This window comes from Setaria viridis, chromosome 9 (genome assembly GCF_005286985.2).
Source record: "Setaria viridis chromosome 9, Setaria_viridis_v4.0, whole genome shotgun sequence".
In the NCBI taxonomy this organism is placed as follows: domain Eukaryota; kingdom Viridiplantae; phylum Streptophyta; class Magnoliopsida; order Poales; family Poaceae; genus Setaria; species Setaria viridis.
In genome coordinates, this window is record NC_048271.2 from 13,189,478 (window position 1) to 13,207,335 (window position 17,858).

General features: G+C 53.6%; 1 protein-coding gene across 1 annotated transcript; it reads left to right on the forward strand.

Moving 5' to 3' along the window:
- Window positions 1–14,134: 14,134 nt before the first annotated feature.
- Window positions 14,135–16,534, forward strand: LOC117835908 (AAA-ATPase At2g46620). The gene has a single exon (XM_034715235.2). It carries the CDS (start codon window positions 14,568–14,570, stop codon window positions 16,137–16,139), a length of 1,572 nt encoding a protein of 523 aa, XP_034571126.1. The 5' UTR covers window positions 14,135–14,567; the 3' UTR covers window positions 16,140–16,534.
- Window positions 16,535–17,858: the final 1,324 nt, after the last annotated feature.

Below are 17,858 nucleotides of genomic sequence, written 5' to 3' on the forward strand. Positions count from 1 at the left end.
CATCCCGCATTACGTGTACCTGTACCTCGTACTCAAAATGCTAGGACCCAAGGGAGTACTCTCCCTATGCGGAGACTTGAAGAAATCATACAACTGCGACACAGATGCTGTGGAGCTGGCAGCAACTACTCAAGTGCCAAATTCAATGATGCAAGTCTTCGCTGCTTCCAAGAAACTACCCCCGTCAGAACTTGAGATCCCAGAGAACAAGTTGGGGAAAACCAAGGTTAAGCCGGCAAGTGAAGTCGATATCAAAGCCATTAACCTTGAGACTGGTGGTAGCTCCAAGACAGCCCTGATTGGCTCAGAGCTGGATCCCAAATAGGAAACCGTGCTCGTCAGCTTCCTCCAGGCCAACCGAGACATCTTCACATAGAAGCCATCAGATATGCCAGAGGTGCCCAGGGAGTTGATCGAGCACTCACTAAAGGTGGATCCCAAAGCTACACCAAAACGACAACGACTATGCCGATTCGCCTAAAACAGAAGAGAAGCAATCAAAAAGAAGTTGGCCAAACTACTCGCGGTGGGCTTCATAAAGGAAATATATCATCCAGAGCGGCTGGCCAATCCCGTCTTGGTGCAGAAGAAAAACAACAAGGAGTGGAGGATGTGTGTCGACTAGACAGACCTCAACAACCACTGTCCAGAGGATCCTTTCGAGCTCCCTAGGATTGATCAAGTCATAGACTCGACGGCTGGATGCCCTCTACTCTGCTTTCTCGATTGCTACTCGGGGTATCACCAGATAGCTCTCAAGGAAGAAGATCAAATCAAGACCGCATTCATCACCCCTTACGGAGATTTCTGCTACACAACAATATCCTTCGGGTTGAAGAACACTGGCACCACCTATCAACGGGCAATCTAAGAGTGCTTCAAGAAACAACTAGACCGCAACATAAAGGCGTACATGGATGACGTGGTCATAAAGACCAGAAATCCTGACAACTTGATTATGGATCTAGAATAAACCTTCACATGCCTGTGAGAATTCTGGTGGAAGCTGAACCCAACAAAATGCGTGTTCGGCATACCCTCTAGAAAACTACTCGGGTTCATCATCAGTCACCGAGGGATTGAGACTAATGCTGAGAAAATCTCCGCCATCACTAACTTGCACGCTCCATCGAGCATCAAGGACATCCAGAAGCTGACCAGATGCATGGCGGCCCTCAACATATTCATATCAAGGCTTGGGGAACGGGGACTATCTTTTTTCAAGCTACTCAAATGGCAAGATAAATTCCGGTGGACCGAGGAGGCGGATCAAGCCCTACAACAGCTGAAGGACTTCTTATCAAAGCCACCGTTCATCACGGCACCGAAACCCAAAGAAACTTGATGTTGTTTATCGTCGTGAATACTAATGTTGTCAGCACGGCGATCATGGTTGAAAGACCAAAACCAGACCATGTATACAAAGTACAGAGACCCGTCTACTTCATTAGCGAGGTGTTGTCAGACTCCAAAACCAGGTACCCACCAGTTCAAAAATTGCTTTACGCAATAGTACTCACCTCGCGGAAGCTACAACACTACTTCCAGGAATACAACATCTCCGTCGTCACAGACTTCCCCTTGGGAGAAATTCTCCACAATCGAGACGCTACAGGAAGAATCTCTAAGTGAACGGTAGAACTCAGAGCATTGTCCCTGGAATTCAAGTCGAGGACTGCCATCATGTCACGGGCACTAGCCAATTTCATGGTAGAGTGGCAGGAAAATCAAGTACGAACACCAGCAAAGTGCCCAGAGCATTGGGTTATGTATTTTGATGGATCTCTGAAACTCAAAGGCGCCAGCACAGGAGTACTCTTAATCTCTCCTAAAGGTAAACAACTCAAATATGTTTTGTAAATCTTTTGGGAGGTACCTAACAATGAAACTGAATACGAAGCGATTCTGCACGGGCTTTGCTTGGTAGTTTCGTTAGGAATCATGCAATTGTTGGTCTACGGCGACACACTGGTGGTAACCAAGCGACGCTCGAACGAGTGCACTTGCCCAACCAGCCCGGTAGGCAAAGAGCCACTCCCCACAAAGTGACCGCGTGGGGCATGAACCCGACCGTGTGAACACGCTCCCCTGGAGCGACCAGCCCCCAAGGCAAAGCGAGCCATTTGCAACAGACACCGAGGACAGAAATTCTCATTCCATGGAACAAGTATTACAAGAAGGGCCTCCAAGACGCCATGTACAGATACAAAAAAAATGCTAGTGTTGCCAAGCAAGGCAACACTTGGGGCCCACAGGGAGTGCTTCTACGAGGATGGCATGAAGCAGCGGATGCTCACGTCGCTATGTCTCTTGTAGCATCAACACCTTGGGGGTCGCCTGTGAGGAGTGGTACCAAGGTGGAGAGCGCTTTCCGCTCCGGCAAGTGATACCACCATCTCCCCTGGCAAGAGAGCAAACCATGGCCATGCTCAAAACCTCCCATCGGAGGCAAGAGGGGTCGTAATTGTACCCAACAAGCTCAGGAGTCATGTCATGGTGGCCTTTGTCATACCTAGTAATCCGCCGTGGAAGCGATCGGGAGCATCAAAGCTCCTGAACGATTTCACGAGGAAATCGGCACCAGTCTTGGTCACTACTGGTCGAGCCCACCAGATCCGCGGGGATCTTGGAGCAAAATCGGCAATAGGAACGAAGGTGCCTTAGACCCTCTGTGGTACGCCCAGCTGCTCATTGAGATTCTTCTAGCATCAAGGGCGGGCTGCACGGCAGCCAACCCGGAAGACTCGGAGATGCCCTCTTGGTGGCCTCATCCCTCTACCCGCACACGAAAACATTTTGGGAAGTGAATCTTGGAGCCCCAAGCAGCACATGATGTAGGCTTTATAGCCCAAATGCAGGGCTAAACCACGTGACACCGTGAGGTTCAAAGAGGGGCGCCTACTAGACAAGGACGCCACGAGCCCCAATGCACTGGCAAACTCACATGAACAACCACAGGACGAAATGATGCCCTGAGCAGGACCTCGGGATTCTACATTATGCAAGGCAACAGGTGGACCGGTCCTGGTTGCGTATCAGCGCGCAGCCACGAAGAAATCAAAAGGTCAGAAAAGGTCCTCTAACAATGCCTGAATGGCGGTAAGAGACGGGCAGTGCCCGCATTAAAAACCTTCTGAGCGAATCTCCGATTCCCTCAGAAGCTCGGGGGCTAGACCCAACAGGTCCGCTCGTGTGAACCCATAGGATGCCTCAGCCATCAAAAGGCATGCAAGAAGAGTGAAGGAGCCTTCCCCCGACCACAAGGTCGGAAGAAACCTCGGGGGCTACTAACGGGTTCCTTTACCAGAGGTACCTTTACCAGAGGTACCCTCAGCAAAGGGGCTAAGGCAACCAGGTACCAAAAGGCCAAAGGCCCAACAGCTAAAAGTATGCTGGAGGCAGCCACAGCTCACCTCCTGACCTCCCCTGATCGGGGGCTGAGGGCCACAACCCACCAGTCCGGCCAGATCGAGGGCGAGGCTCGCAAGGAGCCCACGGCGCACCGCCCACTCCTTGACTTAGGAAGACCTACGCCATACCAGAGGCATTAAATGCGGGGCATGGCCTCTATGGCCACCCCACGCGGGGACATGACCAGGCGGAGGGAGCCGACCTTTAACTAGGGGGTCCAAAGGTGAGGCTACACCCCTTGGACTGCCCAGGATGACTTGCAGAACAAGGCCAAGCGCGGCCGTGCACGCCCACACGCCTCAACGTCATCATCACCCTCACCGCCAGGACAACCCGTTAGGCTCAAGGTCATGCCACTACGCTAGACCCGGTACGGGCCCGCAGGTGAGGAGAGACCCAGCGTTGGTCGTAACGGCATGGATTGACCGTGGGCAGGTGTGACGACCGGCCCCAAATCTTCAAAGTTAATCTTAATCCGAGCCCCTGATCACCTGTCTTAGCTTTCCAAGCCTGAGTGTTCAATCTTCTGACCGGTCCCAACCCCTGAGACCCGACCCCTCCCTGTTTGTCTCTAGTTCCGACCACGCCAACTCCAACCCACCGTCGGATTCTTCTAAGTCCTTTCCAAAACGTCCGTTCTATCTGACCGGTGGACCCACGAGATCTTTTTCCCCCAGATCTTCCGCGACAGGCGCACTCGAGTTGCATGCCCGCTTCAGAGTTTTCCCGCCGTGTGGCTCAACTTCTCCGACGCCCGCCGCCCCACCTCGTCTCTGGCCGCGACCGAATGGATTCTCGCGCCCCCTTCCCCAATTGCAGCGGAAGCCCCTCTGCACCCTTTCTACAACACCTCACCACCCGCGCCCATCATCACATCGCCAGATCCCGGCCGCAGAGCCCGATGTCGCCCGTCTTTTCCGTCACTTCGACACAGTCGCACCGCCTGGTCTTCGCTACCCGACGATTCCTCCTCCGCCAACCCTGACCACAGTAGCGACAGCTCCTTTCCCCGCCCTGTCAGAAGCCGCCCGACAATCTGTTGCTCCGCGCTCGCCCGCGTGCCCGCGGCTGCCTATCTTCTCACCTGTGCGCCCTCGATTCTAGCGTCGTTAACCCGGTCACTTCCATCAACTCTACCGCACGACGACGCCCGCCTCCGCCAAATCTCAACCACCGGCATACCCGCTCCTGCGCCGCCCTGACGCCAGAGCCCAATGACCATTGGCGCCATCCCCGAAGTCCTGCTCCACCGCCCTCGTCGCTCAATCGCCGCCCCGGCAGAGCACTCCATTGCTTCTTCCCCGGCCTTCGCGCCGCTCCCCTTCTCACTTCCGCGCCGCTTCCCTTCTCCCTTCCCAGCCGCTATAAAAGGGAATGCGCGAACCCTGCCGGAGTTCCCTTCGCCATTGCTGCCTTTCCGCCTTTCCGCTTGGTCCCTGCTCGAGCTCCCAGCACCACACACTAAGTTCCTAAGGAACTCTCCTCTCCGCTCCACTTCGTTTTTCCCAAGCCATCCAGCCGCTTGCTCCTCCGTGCTGCGTAAGAGCTCACTTGTGATCCACAAGAAGCACTGCCGCCGCCGGAGTACTGCAGGACCTAGCCTTTGTTCAGACTCAGCCCTCCGCCCAGTCCTGTTTCTTCCCGACCCCAAGCGTTCCTTGTAGGAAGGAGGTAAGATGCCGACCCCTGGTCCGCCTCATCCGACCCCTATCCGCTTCGCCCAACCCCTCTTATCCGCCCGACCCCGGTTCCGTCTCGCCCGACCCTATCTGTTCCGCCGACCCTTCTCCACCTCGCCCGAGGGCTCGGCTGAATCTTTTTCTTCAAAACCAAGGGTGTATGTGTAAAACTTGGGGACCCGTCAGCGTTGAGTCTGAGGATCCCTAGCACACCAAACCCGCTAGTTTAAGGGTCAGATCACAAGCTCCTTTCCTCAGACCCTTACCTCTTGATCTCCACCAGCTCCCTTGAACCTTCACACCCTCCTGCTTCTTGTCGCGAGTTTCTGGGCTCAGACGTGCAAGTGTTGCTGTTGAAATAACCGTCTAAGCTAACTAATACATTGCATTCGTGTAGAACTGCGCCTCGCCGATGGCTTCTACGAGCTGCACCCGGCGCCAGAAGACGACGGTGTAGCTGAGCTCCTGCCCTCTGAAGCCGAAGCCACCCCAGAAGTCAAGCAGTTCTCTTCCTCCTTGCTCGAAGGCAAGCCCCGATTGCATGAAAACCCTGTGTTGTTTTACCAGACTTGCGCATGCCTTCCTTAAATATGCTTGTGCATTTACGTATAGGAGTTGATTGGAACCCTAGATGCACGAGCTAGCTCCTATGATCTGAACACTATCTGTTGGACCGAGTAGATGCTTTGCTTAAATAGGAAAACGGTAAAAGCCGAGTGATTTCCTGTCACTCGCAAGTTGTAGGAGTTGGATGTCTACCTTCTGTTATAACTGTAAGGACGATGGACGGGGCAGGGTTTTTTTTGGGTAACTCTTTGGTGGACGGATGGTCACCCCGTCTGTCTATGAAACTTGCTAAGGCCCGACAGTGGTGGTGTTCGTGATCAAGTGTTTGAAGGTACTAATCTCATACCTAGTATGGGATGGGGAAGCCTAGTACCTGATTGAACTAGGGCGTGGCTTATACCCCTGCTGTCCCTGGAATAAAGTTCCCATGGTGCATCATGTGGGTGCAAGTGCGGTCAGAGTACGGTAGAGGCCGGGACTGTGGAGCCTTGCATGCCAAGGGAAGTTTGGACCTGACACGCGCCTAGGAATTGATGGGGACGGCCGACACAGGAAGCGGCCCTTGTGGTGTGCGGATGTCGTGAGATTAGGTTCGCCATGCATGGTTAAGAAACTCGAATCGATTCGTCTGCCTCTCACAGTTTGAGACTGCTTGATCGCTATGTCACCCTGAGTAAATGAGAAATCTGATGATGACATGGTCTCGTTGATGTTATATATACCTTTTGGTTGGTTCTATGATTGCTTAGAATAGGCTGCAAAACTTAAACCGGCTAATGAACTTAGAACCAGAGCTAAAACTTGAAAGTAAGGTGACTTAGTGTTTTTGGCAAACAAACCCCTCAGCCAAAAAGCCTGGCATGTCTAGTTTGTGGAGTAGCTTACTCCCTGTCGGTTAAGTCTTGTTGAGCTTAGTAGCTCAGCCTTGTTGTGGCTCCTGTTTTCAGGTGAAGTTGCTGCTCCCGACCTTTCTTCCGCTGGCACTTGGCCGCCCCAGCTCCCTCCGGGTTGGACGGTCGAGTGGGATCCCTCCTCGGACGGCGAGGAGAGGGATCAGTGATGTTCCGGTTGGCCTCACCAGGGATGTCCGACCCCGACGCTTGCTTCCGCTAGTGGTTTTACTTTCTGTTGTTTTCCCTTTTGGAAACCTTGTAAAACTCTGATGTTTATTTCGTAACCAAATTAAGTGGTTAAAGTTGTTAACTCGGTGGACTTGTTGTATTCTCTGGAACCGCTCACCTTCGTGTGGGTCTGCTGAAATGATCCTGTTCAAGTGGTTAAATCGGAGGAAATCCGACGGCACTTCGTGTTAACTTGGCTAAAGCATCGGTGTCGCATATTAGGCGACTTAACCATGTTTAATCAAGCTAATCCGAAGTGGATCCGCCACAGCAGGTCGAGGAAAGCTAAGGGAAGTGGCACGCCCCGCTCAGGCCGGGGCTCACCCACTCGTCTCCGGTGCGGACGTCAGCAGCCGCTTCCGTCCCATTCACTGCCACAGGGTTGACGGACGGGACGGGTCATGCCGCGGAATCGGGCCAGGCCGTGCGTAAGGAGCCCACGCCGCACAGGAGCCGCCGTACAGGGCATGCGAAGTCCACGACCGGCCAAGAGGACAAAACAAGGAGGCCCCTTGGTGCAAGGTTACCCCAACCACATCACGACCTCCGACCTTCAAGGTCGGGGACCTCCTCCATTTCTCAACATTGTTGCCCGGTCCCTAGCCTATATAAGGCGAACCGGGCTTCCTTCTTTCTCTATCTCACATTCAACGTATACATCCGCATATTGCACGAACGCTTGCTTGCGAGCACCCCGTTGTAAGCCCAGTGCACTTGATCCAAAGAACACGACTCCTGCCGAAACTAGACATAGGGATTTTCCCGAACCAATATAACTCCTTATCTCTTGTGTGCTAGACATCGGAAGTGAGGAGAACGCGGCATACAATCACTAGTCGGCGGTCCAAAACACCGACACAAGCATTTCAAACTGCACGTTGTTTTGGCTTTTCTAAATTCATAGATATCAATATGCATCTAGTAAAATATATGCACTTAGAAAAAACCAAAACAACCTACAATTTACAATTTGCGATAGAGAAAGTAGCAGAGTAGTAAAACCAACTTGAGTTGCAATATCAGAACCTTGTTGGGTACTGTACTATTTTCATACCGTTCACGGCTTCTATTTAGGAAACATACTGTTCACTGTTTTTATTCAGAAACTTTTTTTTTTAGGGGTAGAAACCAATAGTGTTCGGTGCTTTCCAAAAGAACCGGTTTCTCCTCTCCACTGGGCCTCAGACCAGCAAACAAGTCCATTAGAAGGCAGGCTATGTATTCGGGCCTCATTTCTTCGGTCCAGATGTATGGGCTTCGCTTGTCAATTTGGGCTCTGGCTGCATATCCAGAAGCCAGAAAATGGTTGGGCATGCAAACAACGAAGTCAAATACTCTCCATCAGCAATGACAACAGAGTTCCACTCATGGGACAAATAATACAAAAAAAGAGCAACAACAACAGAGTGAGAACACAGGACCTCTGCCTTTTGGACTAACCAAGCCTTAGAAAAGCAGCACAGCACAAGACTCATTTGGAGTTTTCCTCCTGGATGCTTGAGAGACTTCACGGTAGTTAAGCGGAGACCAAGCTTTAGTTTTCTGCAGCAAGAGGCTCCTAATCCATCTCGCACCCACCGGCCACTCCCGGTGTTGGAATCCTTGGACGTCCCATTCGCGCGAGCACGTCCGGATAAACACAAGGAGGTAAACGAGGTGACATTGGCCGACGCCAACACGGAGAGACCCCTTTACAAGCCAGAAACGACGACCCCTGTTGTTGCGTGATGCATCATCAGCATCACGTAAAGGGCCAGTGTTCAAGAGGCGCGGCGGCGATTGTGCAGTTAGGTCCCACGGATGACGTAGCTCATCCTGAAGATCTGAACCGATCCGAATTAGCACACGTGGCCTGTGTTTTCATTGCCTCTTCGCCCACTTGAAGCATTGCCTTTTCTTTTTTGAAGCATTGCCTTTTCTTCGACCACCCTATAATTTTTTGTTCTTTCATTCAAAGAAAAAAGGTAGTCTTTTCAGCTGTTACCGGATGCTTGTCCGGAATAGCTTATGGCATGCTTACCTTCGATGGAGCTTTTCACCGTTTTCTTGCCTGCCAGTGACGTCATCATCTTGTTGTTAGCTGAAAGGATTATGCAGAAATGTCTTTCAGTATCCTTTGCTTTTGCCTGAAGCCACCCTCGGAGAAGGCTTCTATCTGGTGAAAGGCTTCTTCAGAATATACTAGCACTATACACTTAATAGCAGCTGCTCAGTGGCCTCGTAGTCTCCGGCATCTATCAGTATCAGTCCCTACCACTTCTACGAGCCTCTCTGATGACGATGGTACAATAAAGGTAATCGTGATTCATATTCTTCTCTACTACACGTGGTCACGTTTTCTTCAGTGACTGGTCACTGATTCCGATTCTTCATTATTAAGGTTAATTCGTGAGCTTTGTAGTAACTGATCGAGGACTTGTACCACTTGTATCAGTCACCATGGCCAACATTTTCTTCAGTTTGGCCTCCTCATTCTTTCCCCTGACGAGAAAAATTGTCCGATTTCTTAGCACCTAAGGATCATTCAAAGGCCTGCTTCCGAAGAAAAATTACTGCAGAAACGTCAACATGCTTTCGCCGTTAACAAGTGCTGTGCACATCGTTAGGCCATCGAGGCAAGGCAATTTAGCCTATCGCCGTTTTTTCTTCTTTTCTGCGTGGCTAGCTAACACGAATATGTTCTTGGCGAAGCCCACGGGTATGCGATCGATCTTTCCAAAAGCTCGTCAGTGGACGGCCATTTTTGGCTTTCAGTCTGCCACTGCCAAGTGTGTGCGTTCAGCTGCTGCAGCGTATAATATCGCCATTCTATGAGCAGAGATCTTAGGTTAGGAAAAGCACGGGCTCAGCTGACGCTTTCCTGTGTGTCCAAATGCAATTCCAGCTGCAAAGCTGGCGCTGTTCTGCTGGAGACACCCGCGGCGCGGAGAAAAGGCCAGGCGCGTGGTCCTGCGGACGGCAGCGCGAGCGGATGGAATCGATGCTAGATAGTGTTGCTTTTGCAGATGCAGTGCAGAATTCGCATGACCCAACAGACAAGAGGAAGAGTTGCTTTCAAATCGTGAATTTTTTTCCTAACGAAATGCAACTGCATGCAAACTACTTCCTCACTACATGAGCATTTCCCCCGCTGAGGTAGTTTACGAAGACAGATGGAGTATAAGTGAATTGTCCATCTTTTTTTACCAGTTTAAGTTTTTGGGTTGAACTGGTTGGTACATGCAACTTAATATAGTATCAGGGTCAAAGGTCTCGAGTTCCAATCTTGGTGGGCGCGATTAAATAAAATAATTGCAGCCATCAGGTCAAAGATCTCGAGTTCGAATCTTGGTGGACACGATTAAATAAAATAATTGCAGCCTACTTCAATTTTCACGTGCGGCCTTACCTAATATGAACGGAAATGGCATAACCTTTTGCTGTAAGAAAAAAAAGAAGCAAACTTGACACCAACAAGGTGGCAAAAAAAAATGGCATGCACAACATGAGAAAAAGAAAAGTCGAGCTCTAAAGTAAGTGCTAGCATATATTCGTCAGCCAACTTGAGCTTTCGGTATGTAAGCATCTTATTTCGTTCATGCTTGCATTTTTTGTCCTTGAGGAAAATTATACTGGTATAAACAATTATATTGATGCCCATATCGCTAGTGCATCTCGGAATCAAGACACACAGAATATTCTTGCTCGTTCATACGCGAACTTGGGTGCCGTCCTGTGCTGCTCATCGGCGCCGGGTGAACTGTTCATCGTTTTCGTGCTAAAAACCGCGACGTCGACGCCGCGGCCGGATCTTCCGCGGGCGTAGATTATATTCCACGAGAGGCCACAAGTATCGCATCGGTGCAGGCTGGTTAGATGCGACGCCATCGCATATCACACACCTTCGCCAGCGGACGGCGACGTGAGGTTATAGTACCCATCAAGAGTTTGCTCGAAGGATGCAAGCCACTAGAAGACTAGCTCTCTGATATCCTTTCCCGTTGAATCAATAAACGAGAGAAAATCTGGTATCCACAGGATTCTTGCACATGGACGGCCATGACCTATGAAACTGGAAGCTTAATTAGGTTATCAACTCCTAACTCTGGAGGCATACTGCTACATTAGTAGGCTAAGCAAACAATGCCAAAATTTCTTCCAAAAAGGAATTCGGACAATTTTGTTTGCCTCTGACAAGTCTCCGAATCAATATTAGTTGGCGGGTGTTTTTTCTCGCCGCGGCATCATGGAGAAACTCGGCATGCATTCGTGTGTTGACCGACAAACACGCGGCGTGATTTTACATACGTTTGTCTGTTTTTGACCTTTTAGAAATTAGAACCGTCCACGAATTTGCTCTTCCCTGACTGAAATGAGCTCATAGCTCCGCGCTGGATGCCCCAGTCCCCACTCCCCACAAGCAGAGTCCTGCTGATTTGCTCTGCTCGTCTCCAAGCTGAATAAGAGCCAAGTGTTCGTTCCTTGACGCTGTATCGGTTGTTCTGCGGCAGAGGTAGAGGTACAAAGGAACCAACCGACAGCCGAAACGACCGAACCGCTCGGGCGGCTGCCAAGCCGGACGGCCGGACGGGCGTGCGTCGAGACCCCACCGGCTGGGCGAACACGTCCCGCGACGATTCGGCCGTCCAGCCCCGGTCCCTTCTCGCGCAGTGGGCTCGCGCTCTGGCGAGGAGGATCGGGGTCGAAAGCGACCGGGGGAACCCGGCCGGACGCGCGTGGCAGCTGCCGTGCCGCGGCGAGACTTCACTGGACGCGGACGCGGACGCGACGCGTCGAGGCGTCCCACGTTTCGAGCCATGCTTCGCCCGAGCCGCGCCGTCCACTCCCCGAACCCACCACCGGCCTCGCGCGCTCGTGCCATCAACCCCCAGCGACCAGCGTGCCCCCGCGCCGCCGTCCGGGATTTGACCTGCCGGCGCGGCGGGCCAGGCCAGCGAGCGCGAAGATGCGTTGCGTGCCCACTTCTCCGGACCAGCACGGCACGCGCGGCCGCTGCCCCAGGGCTCGTGCGCGCCTTGCGTTCACGCAGCTGCTTCCTTCCGGGCGGCCGGCACCTGCACGGGCGCGCGCCTCACACGCATCGGTTAGCCGCACGAGGATAATTGCCGATTGATAAATTCTTCTCGTCCCTTGACCAACATTGGGTGCTGCCGGAACGGTGATCTGATGCCGATGCGACGGCAAGCGGACAACAACGATGTGCTGCAGTGCTCCTTGCCATGGCGCGAGTTAAAAGCGAAGAAGACAGGGTATTACAAGCCAAGGGCTCCGGTGAGGAGGAGCCTCAGCTTGCACCTAACAGCAGTTAGGCGTGACCACTTTGAAAGCGTAACGTGCCGGTCTCCTCTGAAGAAAAAAGAGTGGTTCCTGGTTGCTCAGGAAGGAACACGTTGGCGATCGGCTTTGTTCGGTCGAGGTAGCAATGCATATTGACCACGCTTTATTTGGAGTTCGGCAGGGACGGGCGGGTGGTACTGTTGGGTTACCGGAGCTCAACTGCCAATCCTGGGTGTAGTTTTTAAAAAGATGATCAAAGAAAAGCTAGCCTCCCTGAGTAGAATCGGAAAGCCATTTGTACGCCATGCATTTCTTTTTTATATTTGTAGCCCCTGTACCGTGACTGTTGTCACGGTCTAATCGAATGAGCGATAGTGTTCAGGTGGCGCATTGGACTGCCGGATGTGGACGAGGAATGAAATATCTGGTTCAAAGAATGCTTGCTTTCCCTATTGTCACGGTTGTTTTTTTTCTTTTGAGAAACAAAAATGCACCAAGTAAGTGTTCTCCAATAAAACAGAAAAAATGACAAGAACATGAAAAAAAGAACTGTTCCTAGAATAATTAGCATGTGGTTTGACCCCACAGATCCTTTTGCCTTTTCCAAATTCAGATATCCTGCTGCCAGCGCCCACCTCACAGCTTGCTCACGTACACAGCTCCTGTGCTAAACTGTTGCAAATATGGGCAACTATGGGCACAGTGGAGAGGACGACGACACGGGCGGAGCTTAGTGCAACAACCAGCTACTGTTCATTGATTTTTAGAGTAAATTAACATGGCTGGCCTCCCTGATTACTTGCTCAAGCTCCGCCACTGGACGACAATGTGGTCATCACAAATAAAACCAGGCAAGGAAATTGTAAAACTGCCAGTTGAGCAGGCAAACGTGGTTTTTTTTACATTGTTTATGCACACTGGAGATTGACGTCTGTTTTGATGCCCATTATCTGCAGCCTATCCAGCCTATGCCGACATGCCATTAACGTTAATAATTTCTTTTTGTTGGGTCTACGCACAGCATCCTGGAAAGAGAACGGTCCGTTCGTAGAACGCTTAACAGAGGCATGTGGAAATTAAAAGGAATGTGATGACTATTTCTGTCACCGTTTACATTAAACATTGGGCGGAAGAAAGTCAAAACACGATATACAATCGCCAGCTTATTAGCTCTTCAGGGGTCGCAAGAGATGAGGAGGGACGTGGATACAATACAACTGGTGCAGTGCTGTTCCGAGTACGAGTACTAGAACAACGTGAACAGGAAAGCAGTCGCAATCACAACTCACAAAAAGGGTTCTTGTTTCGCTGGTGTATGAAAACAATGCTTTGGATTTGGCAAAGAAGCATATGCTGTTGTGGCGATCGATTTTTTTGGACAGGCGTCGATCCACAAACGCAACGGTATGAAACGAGCTGACATGACAGGTCACGTATACGATGCGGTACGCGTCCTGATCAGTAGTAGGACTGTAGGAGTCAGCAGTAGGTTCTCTAGAAACGACTTCCCGTCCGGTCGCTGATGGAATTAGAATCGTATCACAATCGAATCGACCGTAACGGCCATTACGGCATCACTGCTCCAAAACTTTTGATTTGGGAATCTCTCTCTGTCTCTTAATCCGGCAAATCTCCATTAACAGCTGTGCCGTATTTGGATGTACGCCACACGATGACACGATACCTTTCCCTGTAGCAGTTAACACTAGCCCACACGGCACGTCCAATCCATACGAGTCACGAGTCCGGACACCAGGGTGCCAAATCAAGCTCCAAGCAGAATATACTGCCGGCGATCAGATAAATTCGCACTCTCCATCTTCCAACACACAAATGCCTGTCCTGGAAATCGACGGGAAGAGGCGCTCGAATCTCTTGGCGCGTCGGCACGTAGCGGCTCGGGAACTCGTCAACCACTTGTTCGAGTCGCGACCTGTTCCGCTGCTCTGTTCGTTGTTCCGCTTCCACCCACCACCAAGCGCCCCCCAGGCCCCCACCACATCGCCCTCCTGGACGGCTGGACCTGGACGCGAACGCGAGGAGAGATAGAGAGGCCAAACGATTTCAAGCCACCGAGGCGGCGTGGTGGCGATAGCGATACCCACCGGAACCAATCCGCCTCGGCTACGCCCCGCGCGTGCGTCCATCCGGGCCGGCGCCTTGCGGTGCACGACCCGCCTGCTCCTCCTCCCCCGCCTTCTTCTTTGACCCGCGCACGCCACGCCACGCCACGCCGCACCCGATCCCCGACCACAACGAGTTCCCCTTCCCCATCTCGAGAGGCGCCGTCTCGGGCCGGGGCGCTCGCTCTTCCCTTAAAACCCCACCCCTCCAACATTCCGATCTCCTCCCGACCTCCCCCCTCCCCCTCTTCGTGTTTCGTCTCGTCTCCTCTGCTCTCCGAAACAGACGAACCGACGCGACTGGATCAAAAGCGAGCCTCCCAACCGCCCGCGGAGGCCGGGGTTCTTCTAGGAAGAAGAAGTACGGAGGCCGGGGCGCGGGCTCCGCGATGGCGCTGGACGGCGGCGGCGGAATCTGGGGAGGGGTGATCGGGGCGCTGGCCTACGGCGTCCTGGCGGTGGCGGCGCTGCGGCTGGTGCTGTCGTACAAGTCGGCGGCGCACGCGCTGCGGCGGGCGTGGCGGTGGGCGGACGAGTGGGCGCAGGCGTACCAGTACTACGAGGTGCCGCGCCTCGCCGGGGACGACGCGGAGAACCCGCTCTTCCGGAAGGCGGCCGCGTACGTGGCGTCGCTGCCGTCGCTCGAGGACGCCGACGCCGCCTGCGTGCTGTCGTCGGCGGCCAAGAGCAACGAGTTCGCGCTGCAGCTGGGCCCGGGCCACGCCGCGCGGGACGCGTTCCTCGGCGCGCGCCTCGCGTGGACCAACGCTGGCGACGGCCGCCTCGTTCTGCGCGTGCGCCGCCACGACCGCACCCGCGTGCTCCGGCCGTACCTGCAGCACGTCGAGTCCGTCGCCGACGAGATGGAGGCGCGCCGCAGGGAGCTGCGGCTCTACGCCAACACCGGCGGCGCGCCGCGGTGGGCGTCCGCGCCCTTCACCCACCCGGCCACACTCGACACCGTGGCCATGGACCCCGAGCTCAAGGCCCGTGTCCGCGCCGACCTCGAGGGCTTCCTCAAGGGCCGCGCCTACTACCACCGGCTCGGCCGCGTCTGGCGCCGGAGCTACCTCCTCTACGGCGCCCCCGGCACCGGCAAGTCCACCTTCGCCGCGGCGATGGCGAGGTTCCTCGGCTACGACGTCTACGACATCGACCTGTCCCGCGGCGGCTGCGACGACGACCTCCGCGCGCTGCTCCTGGACACCGCCCCGCGGTCGCTCATCCTCGTCGAGGACCTCGACCGGTACCTCCGCGGCGGCGACGGCGAGACGGCGGCGGCCAGGACGGCGCGGGTGCTCGGCTTCATGGACGGGCTCTCCTCCTGCTGCGGCGAGGAGCGCGTCATGGTGTTCACCATGAGCGGCGGCAAGGACGGCGTGGACCCGGCCGTGCTGCGGCCGGGCCGGCTGGACGTCCACATCCACTTCACCATGTGCGACTTCGAGGGCTTCAAGGCGCTGGCCAGCAACTACCTGGGGCTCAAGGACCACAAGCTGTACCCGCAGGTGGAGGAAGGCTTCCACGCCGGCGCCCGCCTCAGCCCCGCCGAGCTCGGCGAGATCATGATCGCCAACCGCGGGTCCCCGAGCCGCGCGCTCCGCACCGTCATCAGCGCGCTGCAGCACGTGGCGCCGGCGCCGGCTCCGCCGCCCGCGCAGCCGCAGCGGGCCGGCACCACCGCGCGGCCGCCCAGGCTCACCTCGAGGTGGTCCGGGCACCTCGACTACGCCAGCGCGGCGGCGTCGGAGGCCAGCGCGGCGAGTCAGTCGTCGCCCCGGGCCGGAGGCGGGGGCGGGTTCGCCAAGGACGCGCCGATCAGGGAGTTCAAGAAGCTCTACGGCCTGATCAAGTACAGGAGCCGGAAGGAAGCCGGCGTCGTGCCGGTGGACGATAACGCGGCGTCGCCGAACGGGCGGGGCAGCGAGGCCAGCTCTGACAAGGACAGGGCCGGTGATTAGTAAATTATTTGATGATGGGAGCAATAGCAATTTGGCTTTGCTCTTTATTTTGTTTTTAACTTTTGATCATGATTTCTAGGTACATCCTTTTCTGTTTATCTGAAATCTGGGAGCCTGTACATTGTAATCTGGTACTGCTAGCTAGGAATTTTCTTCTTATCTGAAATTTGGGGCTGTGCACTGTACCATGGTAGGATGAGCAAGTTCTGCACTTGGACCAAAAAAAATTCCAATAACATTGGAACGGAGAAGCATAGGAAACTATGTTCATCTGAAACAAGTTTCATTGTGTTAGATTGTCAGGGTACAGACACGATTTTCCATCAGTTTGTAACGATGTTCATAGGGGACTGCACATGTGACGTTTGAATTACGGAGTTGAGATTTGAGAGGTACATCGACATTTTGGCGGTTTGGCCTCTCACAGAGTAACAAATGGACATATGGCTCAATACGGTTCAGCTGCCATAAATAACACAGCAAATTCTCACCAACAAGCCAACAACCACGAGTTGTTTGTTGAGATTGACGGTACAGCCATTCGTTACAGAAGTCAAAGATCTACTTTAAATTTGAACCAAGTATAGTACCTACATAAAAATACCGTACATCCGTAGACCTAGCAACAAGCGTCAACTGTAATCTGATTGTACTCTCATGGTCCCATAGGCCATAGCACGACACGTGCACTGAGAAACAAGCAAGCAAGCATCTGGTACTCCTGTTCCTCGGAACGTTCGTTGATGTGGAACTTCCGAATCCGCCATTCAGTGTGTACCATACCAACAACAATCTCTGTCATTTAGCCCGTGTCCGGTGTCCCAGTGTCACCTGGACCACCGCCGCTGGTCCGCCCTAACCCCCTCGCCGCCGGCCGGCCGGCCGGCTGGTGGCGGCTTCGAGACCATCACCGCCCGCTCCTTCCGCCACCTGCCGTGGCGCGCCGCCGCGCGCTGGCAGTGGGGCATGCGGTCGCTAATTCCAAATTCTCCGATCGGTCTCGCATGATTGGCTTGGATACAGGATGCAAAAGGAACTCCAAACCTGATTTCATTAGTCTCCGGCTAGCTGCGGTTGCGACCTCGCCATCACGACCTCTTTCTGGTGTCGGCCCGCGTTTGTTTCCGGTTAGCGTTCCTAAACTATAGCAGAATACGCGCGATTACGCTGTGCAATACTCTTCCAATGTGGTGGAGCACAAAAAAAAATACTAATCGATTGTAAGTGCTTCCGTTTGTTAGCAGCAGCTAGTGATGATGATTAGGGGGCATGGTTGTGCGAGCTAATGATGGATTGGGGGCACAGCCGCACAGGACAGCCGTTCGCGAGCCTCCGGATTCGATGATTGTGCTGGGCACTAATTCAGTTTGGGCATTGTATATTGTTGCACGTATTTGCTGTTCTTTTATATCTGCAGCTGTATCTATTCTGCTTCGAGGGGTTTTTAGTTAGTTATTCCGTTCACAGGAGGATTGTGCGCGGCACAGCCGAGCACAGCTAGCTCCGATCCAACAAGGTGCTCAGGCGCCGACGCCTTACAGCGCGCACAGGTGTCTTCTCGTTGTTCCAGCCTGCCGAGATGAACTGGATGGAGTCTGGACCCGCCGGAGGACGGGAGCTTCTTCAGCTCTTCACAGGATCGATGCGCGCACATCGTCCTTCATCGGTGCGGTCGCACAATAATGCCGAACAATTGAAGTTTTCACTTCTCTGGGATAC

Bases quoted from the DNA above. Each gene is read 5' to 3' on its own strand.
- LOC117835908 (XM_034715235.2), top strand. From the start codon at position 14,568: ATGGCGCTGGACGGCGGCGGCGGAATCTGGGGAGGGGTGATCGGGGCG.